The sequence below is a fragment of the Quercus robur genome, chromosome 3 (assembly GCF_932294415.1).
Source record: "Quercus robur chromosome 3, dhQueRobu3.1, whole genome shotgun sequence".
Taxonomy (NCBI): domain Eukaryota; kingdom Viridiplantae; phylum Streptophyta; class Magnoliopsida; order Fagales; family Fagaceae; genus Quercus; species Quercus robur.
In genome coordinates this window covers 48,187,920-48,209,938 of record NC_065536.1, presented here as the reverse complement: position 1 = coordinate 48,209,938, position 22,019 = coordinate 48,187,920, and the positions used below count along the sequence as shown (strand labels likewise).

Below are 22,019 nucleotides of genomic sequence, written 5' to 3'. Positions count from 1 at the left end.
GAGAAAACGCGGCCTAAAAAAACGCGGTTATAAGCTATAGCTACGTTTTTTTTTTGACATATAGCCATGTTTTAAAAACGTGGCCATAGAACCTTTTTTTTGTAGTGCTTGCATGTATTTAAATTGCAACTCACACGACAGTTCCATTTACCAATTTTGCAAAATGTTCCAACTCCCTTAAACACCGAAAATTTCATCCTCTTTTGTTTCTCCCACTCAAAGAAGAAAGGGCCATCAACTTCCATCAAAATGTCCTCTACTATCGTTCCCTTCTCTACAATCGGTAAGGATATGCCTATTCTTTTCAAAGATGTAGGTTTGGTTAAGAATTTAAGATGTGGATATGTTTGTAAATCTTTTCTTCTCTTTTTTCATTTAAACATTTACTGCCAGTTGAAGAATCATGCCAAATGTCTTCTACTATCATAGTTTCTTGGTTGAATGGTGTTCTATTTATGATTTCCTTTTAATTTTGTGGATTCTAACTATTCTTTGTATTAGCCCACTCACATGAGATTTATGCGTCAATGAGGCTTTTTATTTTTATTTTCATTTTTTTAGTTTAGTGTCATATATATATATATATATATATGTGTGTGTGTGTGGATTCTAACTATTCTTTGTATTAACCACTCACACAGAGTCAGAAATTTATCTTTAGGATATAATTTTTTTTTTTTTTTTTTTTTTGTGTGTATGAAATCTAAAATAGTAATGTACAATACTTCATAACTTAATATGTGCTATAAACAACAACTAAATACATGTTAATATAGTATAGTATATACTATATATTTTAATCAAACTAATCAAGTACATTTATAAATTATAATGCCATATGGTATATAATATTTTGATTATTATAATAGCAAATAATATATTATAAGGAAAATAAAAAAGAAAGTAAATGAAAAGTAGAGTAAAGAAATCAAAACAAAGCAAATGAAAAATAAAGTAACACATGAGCACTGCATAGGGATAAGGGGCCTACAAAAGCTTCAAGCTTGTCTTTCACTCTTTCTTTATATTGTAAATATAAAACTACAGTAGCAATGGGAAAGGAAAGAACTGAAAAGAAAAAAAAAGAAAAAAAAGAAGGCAAACGCCAATGGAGAGAGAGAGAGAGAGAGAGAGAGAGAGAGAGAGAGAGAGAGAGAGAGAGAGAGAGAGAGAGAGAGAGAGAGAGAGAGAGAGAGAGAGCACTATGAGCAAAATGTTCTGCAACTGTGTGGGAAACTTGGTGGTATGGCAAATCAACAAATCTTCTAACTTTTCAATTTTTCTATTATTGTGGTACAAGTAAGCCTCAGATGTGTTGGGATAAAAATTAGAAAATTTTTCCCTTTTATTTAATGAGATAATTGTTAAATGCCTATGTGTTCATTTTAAAGATTCTAAATGTTTAATTATTGTAATTTTTGACATACATATTTAGGGATTGTATTCTATTTAAATGGAAGTTATGTTTATTTTTAAATTTTCTTAAAAATATATATATGTATATTATTGGGTATGGAGAGTCAAAATGATAAGGTTTTTTTTTTTTTTTTTTTTTTAAATATTTCAAATTATTTAGTATAATTCCAAAAAAAAAAAAAATCCTTAATTTTTTTCAAAAATTTTGGAGGGGTCAAGGCCCCCCTTGGTCCTCATGATGATCCGCCATTACACTCACATGAGATTTATGCATCGATGAGGCTTTTTATTTTTATTTTTATTTTTATTTTCATTTTTTTAGTTTAGTGTCATATATATAGCTTGCTCCCTTCCCATTGAAAATATTTATGATTTTGCCACTGCTTTAGAGCCTACGTGATGACACGTTTGCAAACTAGACACTAAATGCTATATGAACTCTCTCTACTTTTGTGTAAACTATTTGGGGGTGTTTGGTTTGTGTTTTCAAACAATTATTTTCAGTTTTTAAACGGTATTACACGTATTTCAATACACTTTTTCACCCACACGTATTTTTACAAATGTTTTCAAACAACAATTTTCAATTTTTAAACATATATACCAAATAGGCCCTTGAATTTTTGTATCTGAACTCCTTCATCAAGGTTTCTCAAAAAAAAAAAAAAAAAAAACATTCCTTTTCAAGTATTAAAAACAAAAGCAAGAGTTATAGTCTTATAGATACGGGATCGGTTGTTTGGCAACAAATTCTTTATTCTTTTTCTTTTTTTTTTTTTTTTTTTTTTTGAAGAGAACAAATTCTTTATTCCTAATTCCATTAAAAAAATAAATCCGTATTACTATAATATGGTTTGTGGGTTAGACAAATATACAGACCCTGCTCCAAAATCAAAGTATATAATATATACATAGTTCATTATCGTGTCCCGAAGGTCAGGGAATATATTCTAACCAGGCATGGGTAGTCAATATTTTAATGGCTGTTTTTTTTATTTTTTATGAACTATTTTAATGGCTATACTATCTTCTTCTATTGTACTTCACATAATTTTCTTTCCCTAAATACAAAGTTTCACATTACCTAAATCTTTAAACGTATTTGTTTCCACATTTGAGAAAAAGAAATGAAAAAACATAACCGTTTTTTTTTTTTTTGGATGAAAGAAAAAACATAATCGTTAAGCACATGAGGAGTGCTTTTCAAGGCGTCATAAGATTTATAAAATTTTCAATTCAAAATTCTTAAATCTTAATTCCAAGAAAATTTTCTATTACATTTAAAAAAGTAAAAAGAAAAAGAGAAAAAATAAGTTTCTAACTCGATTGGTAGTTTGCATATTCGACTGTCACTCCATCTTAAAAACAACAACAAAAAAAGCAATGTGTAAGAACCAAGTGCAAGACTTCTGGACCTTAGGTCACTTGGGCTCACAATTTATTTGTAGTGGGCTTAAGTATTTCCTACAATGGGTCGTTCTCGGCAGAGAGACTCAAAATAACACCCAGTTAGTACTCTCTCTTTGACTGTTTTCTCTCAATTTTTCTGAACCCCTTCTTCTCCCAACTTTCTTCTATTTATAGCCAAGGTTAGTGGGAAGATCATGATTACAGCCACCGTTAGTGCTATTGAAGGTCCAGTATTATCTGGCTAAAGTGGTTGTTCAGGTGAAAGGGCGGTGCAACATTTATGATCTTGGAACTTGGTTCCATTTTCACCGATTATGTTCGGCAACTCACGTTCCCGTGCATATCATGACCTTCCCGGATATGACTCCTGCGCTCTACCGGGAAAGATCAACCGGTCAACTCTGGGGACTTAATACCCAAAGCTTGTTTTTACTCTAAGGCAGTTTCAAGAAGGGCATAAGGTAACTGGAACTTCCTGCTGGGCCTGCGCCCAAGGCCGGTATGGGCTTGGGCCCGGGGCCTAGATGGGTCTGGGCCCAAGGCCAGTATGGGCTTTGGAAGCTCGGTGCGGTACAATAGCCCCCCCTTGATTCATACTCGGTCGCCGAGGAGGATCAAGGATCTGCCTGGGCCTTTTGACCTCGGGAATCTTCTAGCCTGGGACTTCTGGCTGTCACTTCTCATTAATATTCATCTCAAAAGACGCGCCGTTTCGCGGCGCCAGGCGCAGTCGTCATTATTGCCTGACGGTTTGTGAACCGAAGCGGCGCGCAAATCGGTTACGCCTGGCGTTCGTTGGGTCGCTCGTAGGTTGTGCCCATTTATTTCTTGATTAAGCGTTTCTTCTTCCCCCGTTTCTTTTGGCTCTATAAATAGTCCTTCTCCAAACACTATTCCATTTTTCCTTCGCCTCTGATCTTTAGTGCCTACTCTCTGCCGACCACATTTCTGTGCGCTTGCTTGCTCAGCGTTCTTTTCCTCCTTAGAACCCAAAGTAAGTCTTTCTTCCCCTTCCTGTTCCTTCAGCTTTATTTCTTTGAGTTCATTCTTGTAGTTTTAGGCTTTATAGATGGGTTATTCTTACCTTCTAGACACCCCGGCTGCTTTGGCCACCTTTAGGAGTAAATTTAGTATCCCCAATGACGTGGACGTGGCTTACTGCCATGAGAGTGATATGGAACTCCACCGAGGGCAGGGTACAGCCTTCTTTCCTCTGATGTCCATCTTAGAAGGTGGGGTTAGGTTCCCGGTAGATCCCCTCCTGATAAGCACACTCACCTACTACGGGCTGTGCCCCGACCAGCTTCCCCCCAATTTTTACCGGGTAGTTAGTTGTGTCAGCCAGTTGAACCATACCTTTGATTTACAATTAGACCACCATGATATTAACCAAATGTACAGCCTCTGTGGGAGCAAATCCACCAATTATTACTTAAAGACGAGGGATGCTCGGGTACGGCTGATATCGTGCCTACCCGATTCGAACAGGAACTCCGCCGGGGAGTTCGTCAGGGTGCGCGGCAATTGGTTTGCCGGGGAGATCCCTTGCCCCCTCACACGGCGTGAAGTGGGTTCGTACCATCCCCTTCTTATAATTGTTTGAGTAAAAGAATTTTTTATTGTTAAAAACTAATGCGTCACCTGTTCTTTTGCAGACGGCAAAGTGTTTATTCAGGACCTCAGAACCGTTCACACCAGGGACTTAAACTTCGTCCTCCGTTCCGAGATTTACGTGCATTGGGACGGGCAGCTCCGGGCCTCACATCTGATCCTCGGCGTGGAACCGGTTTACTCTACTTGGCAGCCTTTCAAGCAGGCGCTGATAGTTGACAGCCCCCTGCTATCGTACATAGACGTCCGGTACGTGAATTTCTTGCCGCCGAAGCTTACAACTGGGGAAGCGAGGGAATTTGGTCGGCGGTTCACTGCCGCAGACGAACTAGTTCCCCTGCGAGACGATTCCGCGGAACGGGTATCTCAGCACCTTAGAGAGAGAGCTCACGAAGCCATACAACAAGGGGACCAAGCCCAAGAGCAGCCCCATCTCGAGGATCCACCCGCCGAGCCCCAACAGCAAGTGACAGAAGTGGCTAACTTGCTAGCTGAAGCAATCCAGCCCGGTGCAAGAATGGTGGCAAGGAGAGTTATGACCCTTGATCGGTTCGTGCCTGGTGCCCGGCCGACCAACCAGCCCCCGCCTACTCAGGGTCGGGGTCCAGTGTCTCAGCCTCCTCCCCCTCCGCAGTCCGGACGGGCCCGTAAGAAGCAGAAAGTAACCGAGCAACCTTCCACAGGCCCGGGGGATGCCGCTGTCCAGACTCCTCCCCGACCAACAGGGGGAATTGTTATCCGCGAGCAGCCAACCGAAGCTGGCACGGGAGGCGCGTCCTCCTCCCAAGTGGCTCCAGCGTGGGAGCCAAAGTTCCTTCTGGACGGCAAGTCATTGCCCTCAACCGCCTCTGTTCGGATGTGGGATAAGGGCGAGGGCGGCCGTATTGCCCAAACCTTGGCTGGAGCTCTCCAACTTCCCGAGGACGTGCACGCTTTTGATGATGGGTCCGAGGAGTCCGTGGGGCGCCGGTTAGAGTGGCACGCCATTGCGGTAATTCTTTTGTCTATTTACTCCATGTAGATTTCCTTTTGTCTCTTTGCTAACCTTCGTACTTGCTAGGCCGCTCAACTGGCTCACATTGTGGCTGCCCGGGCACGGGAGCTTGATGAGGAAAATGAGCGCGAGAAGGGGGCGCGGGAGTCGACAGTAAAAGCGGCTAAGGAAAAGGCAAAGATTGCTGAGGCTGCTGAGAAGAAGGCTGCTGCCGCGGAGAAGTTCCAGGCATTAGCCGAGAAAAGGAATGCAGAGCTCCTGGCCAAGCAAAATGAGACGGAACTCAAACTAGCCGAAGCCCTCAGCCTCAACACTTCCCATGCCGACGAGATAGCCGATCTTAGGGCAGGCTTGGCGGCCGCGGAGCAAAAGTGGTATGACGTAGGCTTTGCCGACGCCGAGAACTCCGCAGAACCGGTGGTGGCTCGGGCTCGGCATATAGGTTTCGAGGCCGGGTGGTTTGCCGCTCTTCAGGCAATGGGAGTTCCTGAAGATTCGCCGTTGAGAGACCCCGGCCAGATTCCATTTCCGAACCTTGTACCTGCCGTTCAGAACGCCCCGGCTGCTTTTGACGAGGAGGAGACGGCCAGCATGAGGGAGTTGGTTGAGCAAATCGATTCTCATGCCGAGCCCGAGGACATGGAGGCCACGAGCATACCTTCCGTGCAGGAGCTTCTTGATGAGGGCCAGCCTTTTCCCCTAACCGTCCAGCAGGAAGTGCCACCACCGACTCAACCTCCCAGCTGATTTTATTTTTACCTGTTAGCTTATTTTTATTTTACTTTTATTTGCCCATGTCACCGGGATGTGGTAATTGTTTTTACTTAATGGTTTTATTTGCCCATGTCACCGGGATGTGGTGATTGAAACGATTGCTTTTACCTGTTTAATTAGTAGTCCGTTTTCTTTTTCCGTTTCAATTTGTTGAATGAAATTATCTCCGTTTGTGTTTTGCTTGAATTATACCAGTGCTATGGCCGCATAATAGAATGGTACCCCCGAAAACCTGTTGTGCGGCGCTGTGGGTAATTTGAGAGCGCTATTGGACTTAGTTTTTGCAAAAGGGTTAGGTTTTTATCAGGTTTTGGTTTAACCGAGAATTGTGTTTTCGTTCTTATAGATTTGATCGTAAGGTTCTCACCTGCTCGGCGATATTGATCGAGCTGAGGGTCAGGTTTCTCTCCTTAAGATTTATTTGTAAGGTTTTTACCTGCTCGGCGATATTGATCTAGCCGAGGGTCAGGTTTCTGTCCTTAGGATTTATTCGTAAGGTTTTCACCTGCTCGGTGATATTGATCGAGCCGAGGGTCAGGTTTCTGTCCTTAGGATTTATTTGTAAGGTTTTCACCTGTTCGGCGATACTGATCGAGCCGAGGGTCAGGTTTCTGTCCTTAGAATTTATTTGTAAGGTTTTCACCTGCTCGGCGATACTGATCGAGCCGAGGGTCAGGTTTCTGTCCTTAGGATTTATTTGTAAGGTTTTCACCTGCTCGGCGATACTGATCGAGCCGAGGGTCAGGTTTCTGTCCTTAGGATTTATTTGTAAGGTTTTCACCTGCTCGGCGATACTGATCGAGCCGAGGGTCAGGTTTCTGTCCTTAGGATTTATTTGTAAGGTTTTCACCTGCTCGGCGATATTGATCGAGCCGAGGGTCAGGTTTCTGTCCTTAGGATTTATTTGTAAGGTTTTCACCTGCTCGGCGATATTGATCGAGCCGAGGGTCAGGTTTCTATCCTTAGGATTTATTGGCGATTCTCTTGGTGTGTGGTTACAGGGTAAAAAACAGCACAGACAAAAAAGTTCATCATGCTCTTTTCTTAATAGAATACAAGTTTTGGCTTACATCGATGGTTACGCGTAGAATTTCTTCAGGTTGTTGGCGTTCCATGGTCGGGGGAGCGGCCTCTCGTCCAGGTCCTCCAAGTAGTAGGCCCCTGCACCTGCGACGGCTGTGACTCTGTATGGTCCCTCCCAACTTTGAGCAAGCTTCCCTGCAGCCATGTCCCGCATGTTCCCCACTACCCTTCTTAACACTAATTCCCCGGCACTGAATTCCCTGGTTTTTACATTTCGGTTGTACCTTTGCGCCAGCTTCTGCTGATACTCGGCAAGACGTACGGTCGCGGCCTCCCTGCATTCTTCTAGCCAATCCAAATGCTCCATCATAAGGTCGGCGTTCTGTACGGGGTCAAACCCGGCGACCCGTGCACTGCATAAGCTCACCTCGGTTGGTATCACTGCTTCTGCTCCGTATGCCAGAGAAAATGGGGTTTCCCCCGTGGATCTCCTGGGGGTCGTGCAGTAGGCCCGTAAAACACTGGGTAGTTCTTCTGCCCATCTTCCTTTCGCTCCGTCCAACCTTCTCTTGAGCCCGTTCAAAATAGTCTTGTTCACTGCTTCAGCTTGGCCGTTGCTCTGGGGGTATGCCGGGGTTGAATACTTGTTCTTGATGCCGAGCTCGCCGCAAAAGGTCCGAAAAGCGTTGCTATCGAACTGTAACCCGTTGTCTGTTACTAGTGAATTCGGCACCCCAAACCTTGTAACTATGTTTTTCCACACAAATTTTTTCACGTCAGTATCCCGGATATTGGCCAAGGCTTCAGCTTCAGCCCACTTTGTGAAGTAATCCACAGCCACCAGTACAAAACGGCGGTTCCCCGTTGCTCGGGGGAATGGCCCGAGGATGTCAAGCCCCCATTGTGCAAATGGCCACGGGCTGCTGACAGGATTTAGATGTCCTGCCGGCTGATGGATCATTGGGGCGTGCTTTTGACATTGTTCGCAACTCCGAACGTATTCGGCGGCGTCCTTCTGCATCTGTGGCCACCAAAACCCCTGCGTCATTGCTCTGTGTGCTAGGGATCATCCCCCAGCATACTCGCCACACACTCTCCTTCATACAGCTCGGTTAGAAGCTCCTTGACTCTTTCAGGATGCAGGCACAAGAGGTAAGGGCCCGCGAAGGACCTTCTGTACAACTTTCGGTCCGAGGACAACCAGTACCTGGGAGCCATTCGTCGAATCTTGTTGGCCTCGGCCTCATCCTCTGGAACTTTATCTTCGGCAAGAAAGTCTATGATCGGGCTCATCCAGCATGGTTCGGCCACCGCCACCTGCGCAACCTCTACTCCGGCCTGGTCGAGTGCAGTCTTCACACAGATGCTTGGCTCCCTTATAAGTTCTATCGTGATAAGCCTCGGCGTGTCCTTGGTAGCCGATGAGGCTAACGTGGCAAGAGAGTCAGCATGCTTGTTTTGTGACCGGGCTACCTGGGATATCTTTACCGTTCCAAACTGACTGATAATTTGCTTTGCCGTACTTAGATAAGCTTTCATTCGGGGATCCCGAGCCTCGAAGTCCCCAGTGATCTGATAAACAACCAGCCAAGAGTCCGAGTAGATTTCCACGTCCTTTGCGCCCAGATGCAATACTGCCCTCAATCCGGCCAGCAGGGCTTCATATTCGGCTTCGTTGTTCGAGGCTTTGAACCCCAATCTGAAGGAGTGTTCCAGTCGCATACCTTCAGGGGTAATGATGACAATACCAGCCTCGGCCCCCATAGCATTTGATGCGCCGTCCACAAATAACTTCCACGGGCGAATCTCCGCACTACAGATTACCTTGCCTTCATTCTTAGGTGTAAATTCCGCGATGAAATCAGCGAGAACCTGCCCCTTCACCGAGCTTCTAGGTCAGTATCTAATGTCAAACGATCCCAACCGAGTCCCCCATTTAGCAATCCGTCCTGTGAAGTCGGATCTCTTCAACAGTGATTGCAATGGATATTCGGTGAGGACAAACACTGTGTGTGCCTGGAAGTAGTGTGGTAACTTCCTCGTGGCGTGTACCAAGGCCAAAACCAACTTTTCAAGAGGCAGGTACCTTGTCTCGGCATCGACCAAGGTCTTGCTCACGTAATACACCGGCATTTGCACTCCTCGGTCCCTTAGTAACACAGCACTTACGGCATGATCGGTGACTGCAAGGTACATAAACAGATCCTCCCCGGGCTCCGGGGCCGTCAACCTCGGCACCTTTGCCAAATATTCCTTTAGTTCTCGAAAAGCTTCATCGCAGCTCTCGTCCCACTGAAACCCTTTCCACTTCTTCAGAAGTTGATAGAATGGCCGGCAGCGATCGGCAAACTTGGAGATGAATCGGTTCAGGGCGGCCAACATCCCAGTGAGCACTTGCACCTCCTTAGGATTGCTCGGTGGTTTGAGGCGATTGACGGCCTCTATTTGGTCGGGGTTAGCCTCTATTCCCCGAGTGGAGATCAGATAACCTAGGAACTTGCCAGCCCCCACTCCGAAAGTGCACTTTTCGGCATTGAGACGCAGCCTGTGTCGTCGTAGTATCTCGAATACTCCCCGAAGGTCTTCAGTATGCAGCGACTCTTTTCTGCTTTTTACCACCATGTCGTCGATATAAACTTCAACCGTGCACCCAATTTTTTCTCGGAACATCCTTGTCATCATACGCTGGTAGGTGGCCCCGGCATTCTTCAATCCAAACGGCATGACCTCGTAGTGATAGTTTGCGTTCGGGGATATAAATGCAGTCTTCTCTCGGTCCTCGGGCGCCAAGGCAATCTGGTGGTAGCCTTGGAAGGCGTCCAGGAAGCTCATTCTCGGGTGCCCGTACGTGGCATCCACTAGCTGATCAATCTTGGGCATCGGGAATGGATCCTTGGGACACGCTTTGTTCAAATCGGTGAAGTCCACACAAACTCTCCATTTACCGCTCTTCTTCTTCACTACGACAGTGTTTGCTAGCCATCTCGGGAAGAATATTTCTTTTATGACCCCGGCTTCCTTCAGTCGATGGACCTCCAAGTTTACTGCATCGACGTGTTCCTTTGATGCCCTTCTCGGCTTCTGCTTTTTCGGGGGAAATGATGGGTCCACATTGAGTTTGTGAACAATGAACTCGGGGTCTACGCCGGGCACTTCATACGGGTTCCACGCGAAGACATCTATATTCTGCAACAGGAACAACAACATCTCTACCCTTTCCCGGTCATTCATGCCTGTACCTATCTGGAAGTATTTGTCACTATCTGGGAGAATTCTTACCTTCAGCACCTCCTCGGCAACGTCCGCCCCAGTTTCTCGAGGTATCTGTAATTGCTATGCAGTCTCTTTCTCGGCGTGCTCAGCCTGGCCGAGCTGTTCCTTTTCCTACCGGACCGCGGCTACTAGGCATTGCTTCGCCACCTGTTGATTCCCCCTTACCTCTACAACTCCGTACTCAGTAGGGAATTTTACTTTCACGTGAAGGGTGGACGGAACAGCCCCCATGGCGTGAATCCACGGCCTCCCCAGGATTGCGGTGTAGGGTGCGAATGATCGGACTACTATGAACGTAACTATAACTTCCTTGCCCTCCATGTCCACCGGGAGAGAGATTTGCCCCTCGGGAATCACAATTCTCCCGTCAAACGAGACCAATGGCGTGTCATACTTCGCCAAATCCTGGGTTTTTAACCCGAGCCCTTCGAAGAGGTCCGGGTACATAACGTCAGCCCCGCTACCCTGATCAATCATCACCCTCTTCACCAAGAATCCGCCTATCCGGGTTGTCACCACCAAAGCGTCGTCGTGCGGTTGGATGGTTCCTTCGAAATCATCTTCTCGGAACGAGATGTTTAGCCGTCCAACTTTCTTTTGCTTCTTGGATGATTCTCCCTTCGTGCAAGCCACTGTCATTACCCTCCTTGCCGCTGCTGCTCTGCTCGGTGCGGCATGAATGACGTTGATTACCCCCAGGGGTGGTGGAAGGGGATTCCTTTTCTGTTGGGCGCCCTGCCCGGCCTCCCAGTCAGTGGAATCTGCTACAAACTCTTTCAGGTGCCCTGCCTTCACTAACTACCCGAGATGATCTTTCAGTACCCTACACTGCTCGGTGGTGTGCCCCTTGTCTCTGTGATAGGTGCAATATAGGCTTTGGTTCCTCCGAGATGGGTCGCCCCCCATTTTGTTCGGCCATCTGAAGAATGGCTCGTTCCTTATCCGTTCCAGTATCTTGTGCACGGGCTCTTTAAACAACACATTAACCCCTTCGATCTGCATCTCTGGTTCCTGCATTCTGAAGTCCCTTTTCGGCCTTGGCGGCAAGATGCTTTGCCGAGATCTCCCCGTAAAAGGAGCTTTCCCCCTGCTTTGCAGCCGGTCATCCTCTAGGCGTTTGTACTCCTCTATGCGTCTCATCAGTTGCCTCATATCCTCCGGGGGTCTTCTTGTCAGCGACTCCCGCAGTTCAGAATCCTCGGGGAGCCCCATCCTGAAGGTGCTAGCCGCAATTTTCTCGTTTCCCCCACCAATCTCATTGTAGAGTTCCCAATATCGGCTGGCATAATTCCGAAGGGTTTCCCCGACCCTCATTTTCATGGAAAGCAACGCGTCGACCGGTTGTTGCACTCGGCTGCATGTTACGAACCTACTGCCGAACTCCTGAATCAGCTCGGCGAAGCTGTGTATAGAGCCTTTCCGCAACCCATTGAACCATCTCAGTGCGGTAGAGCCGAGACTAGAGGGGAATACTTTACACATCAATGCATCGTTGTGAGCATGCAAAGACATCATGTGGATGTAATGACTGACATGCTCCACGGGGTTTGTCCTCCCCTCATAGGAGTTGAACGGTGGACGCGTGAATCTGCTCGGCATGGGTGCCCGTTCAATCTCATCAGAGAATGGAGACCGGGCTGCCATCCGCAAGGCCCTGCTCATGGCGTCCATCGCGGTGTTGTGGTGCCGCCGCTCCTCTGGCGACTCTGACCCTTGGTTATCATACCCATGCGACCGGGAACGGTCCCGTCTACGACGCGTCTCCTGGGAGTGTCGACGTGACTCTTGAGAACGTGATCGGTCTCGGTGTTGTTGTGTAACTGATCGGCTGGAACCTTCCTCGCCACGGTTTCGCCTGGGTTGGGGGTTGTGGTTCCTTTTGTGGCGCCGACCCCTTGCTTCCAGCTCCAAGTCCATTACCAATCTACGCAACCGCTCCAGCTCCCGGTCTCTATCATCATGTTGCCGATGTGCTGAGACGTTTGAAATCGTCCGGTGTGTCTGGGCCGATCCTTCTCCCAATCCGGACCTTTCCTCTCCTCTTGAATGCTCCCTATCCTCCAGCCGTTTCTGCCTTCTCTCCCTCCACGTCGATCCCCGAGAAGATCCTGCGGAATTGCTCGGAACGTGCCCTCCTGAACGCTCCTCAGACATCTCCCTTGCTTGAGTCTCACTCAAACCACAGCTTCGTAGGAGAGCCCCACGGTGGGCGCCAATTGTAAGAACCAAGTGCAAGACTTCTGGACCTTAGGTCACTTGGGCTCACAATTTATTTGTAGTGGGCTTAAGTATTTCCTACAATGGGTCGTTCTCGGCAGAGAGACTCAAAATAACACCCAGTTAGTACCCTCTCCTTGACTGTTTTCTCTCAATTTTTCTGAACCCCTTCTTCTCCCAACTTTCTTCTATTTATAGCCAAGGTTAGTGGGAAGATCATGATTACAACCACCGTTAGTGCTATTGAAGGTCCAGTATTATCTGGCTAAAGTGGTTGTTCAGGTGAAAGGGCGGTGCAGCATTTATGATCTTGGAACTTGGTTCCATTTTCACCGATTATGTTCGGCAACTCACGTTCCCGTGCATATCATGACCTTCCCGGATATGACTCCTACGCTCTACCGGAAAAGATCAACCGGTCAACTCTGGGGACTTAATACCCAAAACTTGTTTTTACTCTAAGACAGTTTCAAGAAGGGCATAAGGTAACTGGAACTTCCTGCTGGGCCTGCGCCCAAGGCCGGTATGGGCTTGGGCCCGGGACCTAGATGGATCTGGGCCCAAGGCCAGTATGGGCTTTAGAAGCTCGGTGCCATACACAATGTATAATAATTTTCGAAACAAATTTCATAATTATGAAGTAGTTAAGTTGTCTTTAATTTTTATTTAAGTTTATTATGACAATAATTTGTCATTTGAACAACCATGAAATATATTATGAAAAAAAAAGGTCACTCTAATAAACTTATTAAAAAAGAAGAAAAAAAAAAAAAAAGGTGAAAATGTTATATGACGTGCTGTCTTGGCGGTGAGGATGTAGACAATTGACATGTGTTATGCAATCATTAAGATTTGCATACTGACCAAAATACAGATCAATTGCCGATCATCCAGTGTCTTCTTTTCAAAAGAAAGCATGTATATTTGTTCCCACGCAGAAGGAATGATATATTTAATAGTTGGCTCGTGAGTGCTCTTATTGGTACTTGATCTGGATGGTCTGCATTATTGCATAGTACCGTTCCTCATGAAACATGCCAATAATTTTTTATTTTATTTTCTGACAAGGTAGATTATGCTATGCAATCATTTAGATTTGCAAACTGACCAAAATACAGATCAAGTGCCGAGCATCCAGTCAGTGTCTTCTTTTTTCTTTTTTTTTTGGTAAAAAGTCAGTGTCTTCTTTTCAAAAGAAAGCATGTATATTTGTTCCCACGCAGAAGGAATGATATATTTAATAGTTGGCTCGTGAGTGCTTAATAGTTAATAATTTATTTTAAACAAATTTTGACATTATTTTATGAAGAATAGAAAAAATTATTAAATTATTAATTTTTTTTTATAAAAATTTTCTTTAAATATATTGTTAATCATTGTTCTAAAAACATTTATTACTTATTAGCATTTTCTTTAATATTTGCACGGTTACTTATTAAGGAAATAAGGCATTGGTTAATTATTTTAATATAGTTTAATGCCATCCTAGCCTTATAATTGTTTTCAAATGAACGACTTGTCTTGTATTATAATACACGTTTTTTCTCAATGGATTTGAAGCATAATAATACAATGCAATCATAAGGATTTTTATATCCACTAAAAGTCTAAAAACAGATATAGTGTCTTCTTTTCAAAAGAAAACATGCAAATGTGTTCCCCACGCAAAAGGTATGATATATTTTAATAATTACATGGTTAAGAGTAAAGATAGGAAATAAGGCACTAGTTAACTATTTTAATATAGTTTAATGTAAGCCTACTAGCCTAGCCTCATAAATTAAAGGCAAAAATACACTTAATTACTTATAATTTTGATCGATTGTTATATTAGTTCATTACTTAATTTAGTCACTTGTCAATTTAGTTTGAGTTTAAAAATTATCATTTTAAACTTTATAGATACAAAAAAATTAAGTGAGAATTTATACTTGAATTAATAATAAATTTCCGTAAAAAAGAAGAAGAGATTATTCTAAATGGATTGAAAGTAGTTTTGAATGCTTTAGAAATAGAGGAATATTTCACAAAATTAGAACTTGTGACATCTAATTGAAATGACGTTTAGTATAATTAAAATCTAATTTGGATATTTTTATTGAACTTTCACTTAGTATATTATATAGATTAGTGAGAATTTATTATAATTAGGGGTGTGCAAAAAACCGAAGAACCGAAAAAACCGCTTCAAACCGATCGAAACCGAACTGAAATTTCGGTTCGGTTTCGGTTCGGTTCGGTTTCGGTTTATTATGTAAAAAACCGAAAAGTTCGGTTCGGTTTTCGGTTTCAAATTTTAATACACCGAACCGACCGAACCGAACCGAAATATATTATTATATATTATTATATTATATTTTATATTAAATATATAATATTTTGTAAATATTGGCTGGCTGCTTTCAGCATTGTGTTGGGCAGTGGACCTTTCCATCATCTATCCTTTCATTTTAATACAAGTCAGTGATAAACTGGCAGTGGCTTCCCTCATTTCCTTTCAAAATTCAAATCATCCGACCAAGTAAACTAAAGTAAATATAGCATTTTAAAATCCATTAAATTAATCATCTGTAATTAAACTAAGTAAATATTTAATTAAACTAATTAAACTAAAACTAATTAGAGTATAAATTCAAAGGTTAGAAAACCTAATCCTACGTTCCCACATTTTTCAGATTTCACTCTCACGGTCTCACACTCTCCTCTCTCTCAAGTTCAGCCTCACTCCACAGTCTCACGCCAAATCTCCCTCTGCCGCCGCCTCCACACACCACCGACCGCCCAGATCAAGTGTCGGCCAAACACCCAAGACCCACAATCACTGGTCCACCCAGATCTTAGCCTACCCCTCCCTCATCACCGATCCACCTCTCCGATCGCCAGCCATGCACGGACGAGCTCCGATCTTGACAACCGACCCAGGCCACCAACACCGATCGCCGATTTGGCCGCGCTTCTCCCATACTGAGTCACAGGCAACGCCTCGGAAAGCACGGACGAGCCACATGCAGGAAAACCGATCTGGCTGCCGCCGCTCCATCCACTCCGATCCTCTCTTTCCCTCAATCTCTCACCCTTTCTTCCTCCTCTCACCGAGTTTGCTAATAAAAGATGTTTTTATTTTGATTTTTCCTTTCTTCCTCCTCTCACCTGGATTGTGAATAAAAGATGTTTTATTTTGATTTTTGGTTGTGTTAAGGGTATATTTTGAATTTTTTTGTTATAAAATTTGTTTGGGAGTTGAGAAAATGGCTGGAAAAATGCGAAAAATTAGTAGGAAAAAACCAAAGGCTCAACTGGCCTAAACTCCAGGCCCAAAAACCAGAACCGACCGAAAAACCGACAGAAACCGAAACAAACCGAAACCGACGGTTTTTCAACTATTTCGGTCGGTTTCGGTTAAGACTTTTACAAACCGAAAATTTCGGTTTCGGTTGGTCGGATAAAAAAAAACCGACCGAACCGAACCGATTACAGCCCTAATTATAATACACTCGAAGTGCCCATTAGATTGACAATTTCACCCAACTTAATTGTGAGTTCGGTCATGAAGACAAGAATGCCCCCCATGCGCCCTGGGCTTGGCGTTAAGCAATGACATGGAAAACGTAGAAAATCCAGTATGCTAATTTGTGAATATTAGGCCGGGTTTTTGAACATTTTATCTATGCTAATTTAAGATCAAATTTTCAACTATCTCCAACCATGGCAACTTGGACACCCTTATAACCTTTACTCTTTGGCAGACATGGCAATCTAGGAATGCTTTCGTATTCCAAAATGAGGTTACCTCCCCAATAGACTGTATCTATAGGATAATCAACCATGTAAATTAATTTTTATTTTTTTTACCTCAAAGACTTAGGAAGGGACCCAATAATTGCTAAGTCTTTTTATTTGTTGGAACCCTTCAATAGCTTCCTTCATAAAATTGAACACCAATGGAATGTGAAGAGCAATCCGGGAAGAGCAGGGGCAGGAGGGTTAGCAAACCTAATCAAAAGGTTCCTTGCATATAGGTTGTGCATTTAATAGCTTTTTCAGAATTATGGGCAATTAGACAAGGACTCCTAGTGGTGTGGAATTTGGGCTATCTAGTAGAGTTAGATTTGGCTCTGGTTATATCATTACTAATTTACTATTAGGCGGACAATTGGACGATACATCCACGTCACGTGTATTGAGAGACTAATGACTATGCAGATAAGTCAGCTATAAAGGGAATAAATTACCACGAAAGCAGTGGCCGTGCCTGAACATTTTTGGGTGGCTGTAATTAATCTCAATCTTATACATATATAACATAACATTTGATAGGACCAACGAACCTTTTTGCCCAGTCGATCTTGTCAGACACCTTTGTCCACATTGTCACGTCATTGACAAGGTAAGGTGAGCCATTAAATGAAGGATTTGGTACCTAACAGACTGTCAAAACATTGGAAACTCATCAAAACCTACATTACTGAGCCCAAAAGCATTACAAAAAGGCACTAAAGCCACAATGGTTAGAAGCAATGAAGCTATATATAAACACCCCTCAAGACCAAACAAGGTACACATCCTAATACACAAATACGCCGTAGCTTTGATATTCTAAGCTCTTATACTTTCTTAAAACTTCTATATGCTAACTTTATCATCGGAGACTCTATGGTAGGCACCACACAGGTGACCACCTAAAGAGGGCTTTGCACAACAATTTCAGGTATAGGGACGAGGTTGCTAATTCATCCGGATGAACCTACTCGACTAACGATTTCCACATCATCAGTTTGGCATCATCTGTGGGGACGACATTTTTGCACTTAGGTTCGAGAGCGTAGTTCCCTTTAACTCACAAGTCCAGATGGAATCCAACGCTCCCTAAGATTCTGCAGCATTAGCTCTACAAATCCAAACACTTATAGCCAGCGTGGAGGAGCTTACCAGACAAAACTAGGAGATGAGGTTGCGACTGCAGCCAAAGGACAACTGTTCTGGAACCAACCGAGATGACGATGAAGACAACTGAAGAAGGAATGACCGCCGACGAGCAGCTACTCCAGAAAGAGCGAGCTCGGACCTTCTCCGAGAAATGAGAAAAGAGATGGACGAGCTGAGGAGTGCAATCAAGGAAAAGACAGACCAGAGCTTGGATAGGATGGTCAGGAGGATGGATTCAGCCTTCACGACGACATCCTGGAATGCCCAATGCCATCCAAAATCTTGTCTACCTCAACTCAAGCCGTTGGACAGGCTGAAAGACCCTCTGGATCACCTCAACACTTTCAAGACAACTCTAGGTCTTCAGCAGCCCCCTGACAAGATACTATGCCGTTCCTTCCCTACCACTCTCAAATAGGCTGTGAGGGAATAGTTCACGAAGTTACTAACGTCGTCCATCGATAGCTTCGAGCAATTGGGTAACTCCTTCTTACGCTACTTTGTCGGGGGGACAATGCTCGAAAAGGCCGGCAGACCACCTACTTACTATTAGACAAGGAGAAAAGGAGACCCTGAGGTCATATGTGAAGCATTTCACCTGAGAAACTTTAGAGTTGGACGAAGTGGATGACAAAGTACAGCTGATGACCTTTAAAGCTGGATTGAAATCCAGGGAGTTCATGGTCTCGCTCACAAAGAATCCCCCTCGAACAATGGCGAAAATGCTCCTGAAGGCACAGAAGTACATGAACACTAAGGATGCCCAAGCAGCAATTGAAGGGGTAGAAAAGCCAAATGAAAGGGAAAGAAAGGAAGACGACTGAAGAGGACAAAAGAGGGAGCGGACAGATCGTCAGAATACTGATGGGAATAAATGAAAAAACGATAAAACCCCTCGGACGGTAAAATTCACTCCTTTTTGGCGCAGATTAAAGATGAGCACTACCTTAAATAGTCAAGGCCATTACACTCGTCACCCAATATACGTAACAAGAAGCAATACTGCCGTTTCCACAAGGATCACGATCGCTACACAGAAGATTGCAAAGACTTGAAGGAGTAGATAGAAGAGTTCATCCAGAAATGGAAGCTACAAAAATATGTAAAGAAAGGAGACTCCAGCAGGTCCAAAGATAATAATAATGACAAGCACGAAGCCTCTCTAAGGGACGAGGACCACACATCTCATTGTCTATAGAGTGCAATCGGGGAAATAAAGATGATCACAAGTGGGCCATCCATAGAAGGATTGTTCAGATCCCTCATGAAATCACAACAGAGGCAGGTGAACAGAATCCATAAGATACCACCCCTGAAGTAGAGACGGATGAATAGGGACATCCTTTTCTCGGAAGAAGACGCTAGAGGAGTGAAGCAGCCGCATGGCGACCCCCTGGTTATAATGCTTATGATAAAGGGGTTCCAGGGGTGACTTTAGGATTTTTGTCTAGGGGGGTCAATAAGAAACATAAATTATATAAAATCTAAAACAAAAGAGAGTTAAATATATCAATATCACAAAAAAAAAAAAAATGAAATTCTATAATTGTCTTCTACGAGGTTTCATATTTTGAAACCATTGCATAACAAATTCATTATCAATCCTACAAGCTATATCTTTTTCAATGTACACAGTCAAACAATCATTCAACCACTGATCCCCCATTCGATTGTGCAATTCATTCTTGATATATTTTATTACTGAAAAACTTCTTTCCACTGGATATATAACATCCTTATTTGTCTCCACCATCTTTCTAGCAAGGTCCCCAATTCCTTTAAGCTCTAAAAGCTCATCATTGGAGTGCATATCAACAATGTAAGTCTGAAGTTGATTATCAAGTGCCAATACATCTGTCTCAGAAAAATCAGATGGATAAAACTTTGCAAGACGGGTCAATTTTTGTATATCAAAAGCCAAAAATGAATCACTTAGATTCAAGCAAGCCATACAAAGTAGCAACTCAGTAGTCACCTCTGAAAAACGATTATTAAGCTCTTGAAGTTGCAGATCTATGACTTCAAAGAATAGATCAACACGATAGTGATGTAAATTTGTAATTTGTGGGGCGTTGCATCGTGGCCTCACACCAACTACAAATATTTCTTCCATGTTCAAGATAGAAATATCATGCTTGCTACAAAATGTGGATACTTCAGTCAATAGAGCTTCCCATTCATCATCTCTCATCATCTGCAATCATTGCTTAGACACTCTAACAAGTGTCATAGCATTTACAATATCTTAATTTTTCTTTTGCAATGCTATTGACAACTCATTTGTGATCCCCAAAATATTTTTCATCAAGTGTAAAGTAAAGGAAAATTCAAAAGATAGAATTAACCTTAAAATAGATTGAGCTTCAACTCTTTGCTCCGAGAGTAGGCTATCCTTTTCAATCATCTCAAGCACATCAACTATGGAAGAGAACATCAAAATCAGGTTGAGGATTGTCCTATAATGTGATCCCCAACGTGTATCACCAGCACGTTTAAGACTTGTCTCTTGGTTCAAACCTGGCCCACTTTCAAGTTCACCCAAGTTTAATGCTCCTGTAATTTTGGCAAGTTGTGCATTTCGTAAAAATTCTCGTCTTTTACAAGAAGCTCCAACAATAGTGACTATTTTACTAACCAAGCTAAAAAATTCAGCAATATCAGTATGTTTGTTAGCAACAGCTACTAGAGTCAACTAAAGTTGATGAGCAAAGCAATGGACATAAAATGCTGATTTATTCTCTTTCAGAATTAAAGTTTTAAGACCATTGAATTCACCTTGCATGTTACTGGCCCCATCATAACCTTGCCCACGTAGTCTTGATAAACTCAATGCATATTTACTGAATAAAAATTCAATTGCAGCTTTTAGAGACAAAGCAGAGGTATTTGCTACATGTACAATACCAAGAAATCGCTCTGTAACAATTCCCTTTTTGTCCACATAACGCAAAACAACAGCCATTTGTTCTTTTATTGAGATATCACGGGACTCATCAACTAAAATTGAAAAGAACCCATTGCCAAGATCTTCGATGATGGCATCGGTAGTTTTATATGCAACTGCATTCACAATATCTTTTTGAATATCAGGATGGGTTAGCTTGCTGTTTTTTGGAGTTTTCTGCAACACGTCATTAATAACATCATTATGATCTGCCAAAAATTGTAAAAGCTCAAGAAAATTTCCTTTATCACTTGAATCATCAGATTCATCATGACCACAAAATGCTAACCCCTGATGTAAAAGGAATCTTATGCAATCAATTATTGCATTTAATTGAGTCCGATATTCAATTTTATCTTGATTTGACTGCTTAACAAAAACACTTTGAATGTGTTGATTTTGCTTCATTAGATTTTCACCACTCTTAAGAGCTTGGTTATGGGCACTATTAACACCTCCAACATGTAGGTCTAGCTTTTCTTTCTTATTCCAACTATTGAATCCCTTTGTCACAAAACTGTCACCTCTAGATTGCATACCAACATCTTGTCTAAATAGGTAACAATATAAACAATATACAGCATCCTTTTCAATACTATATTCCAACCAACTTTCATACTCTTTAAACCATTTAGGATTAAATCGACGCATAAGTCTACCAATTTTTGTTTGAGGAAAATCGTGTCCATAAGGTTGACATGGTTTTTTTTGTAAATAATATCTTCTAATTTCATCTCGATCATTTGGATGATAAAATGAAATCTTTTTTCGTAGCCCAAGGTCTGAAGAAAGATTGTTCACATCAACATGACCATGCTTAGAAGATAAATCTTGTGTAGAAGATGAATCTTGAGTAAGATCTGCATCTTGGGTAGAAGATGAATCTTGTAGCCTACGGGGTTTCCTTATTATGAATTTATCCATAGTACTAGTAAAAGAACAAAAAATAAACTATAAGTTCATTTGACATATTTTTTTTCTAATACAATAAATATATTAATTATTGTTGTTAAGTGATTTTTTTACAATTCTTTAATTTATAAGTTTACAATTTTTAAAATATTTTATATTTTTATTGTCTTTAATATTAATGTATTGACCAAGTCACATAGCCAACAACAATTCACAAATCCCAAGTCACATTCAACAAAATTAAAAAACTATTCACAAGTCTCAAATTAGTCAAATAGTCAAAGTAAATAAGTCATCACTGATCACTCAACTTTACAGCAACGCTACAACACCCAACAACAATAATGAAACTCAAACTCAAGTACTCAACAACGTTTCTCAAAAAAAAAAAAAAAAAGTACTCAACAACAATAAAGTAATAAGTTATATATGTCTATAACCCATTAACCCCCACAGCCCCACACACAGACATAGTCAGACTACAGACTTTACTTTATAGACTCAAAACTCAAATTGAGT

At 42.6% G+C, this 22,019-nt stretch overlaps 1 protein-coding gene across 1 annotated transcript; it reads right to left on the bottom strand.

Moving 5' to 3' along the window:
• Positions 1-19,184: 19,184 nt before the first annotated feature.
• LOC126719690 (uncharacterized) lies at positions 19,185-21,239 on the bottom strand. Its single transcript, XM_050422219.1, has 3 exons — positions 20,420-21,239; positions 19,990-20,197; positions 19,185-19,782 (listed from the first exon to the last, which is right to left on the bottom strand). Exons 1-3 carry the CDS (start codon positions 21,237-21,239, stop codon positions 19,185-19,187), a joined length of 1,626 nt encoding a protein of 541 aa, XP_050278176.1.
• Positions 21,240-22,019: the final 780 nt, after the last annotated feature.

Excerpts from the sequence above, each read along its gene's own strand:
- LOC126719690 (XM_050422219.1), bottom strand. The coding sequence starts at position 21,239 with ATGCGTCGATTTAATCCTAAATGGTTTAAAGAGTATGAAAGTTGGTTG. Across the intron at positions 20,198-20,419 it reads TGGGGCCAGTAACATGCAAG|GAGCATTAAACTTGGGTGAA; the intron begins GTGAATTCAATG and ends CCAAAATTACAG. Across the intron at positions 19,783-19,989 it reads GAAGCTCAATCTATTTTAAG|CAAGCATGATATTTCTATCT; the intron begins GTTAATTCTATC and ends CACATTTTGTAG.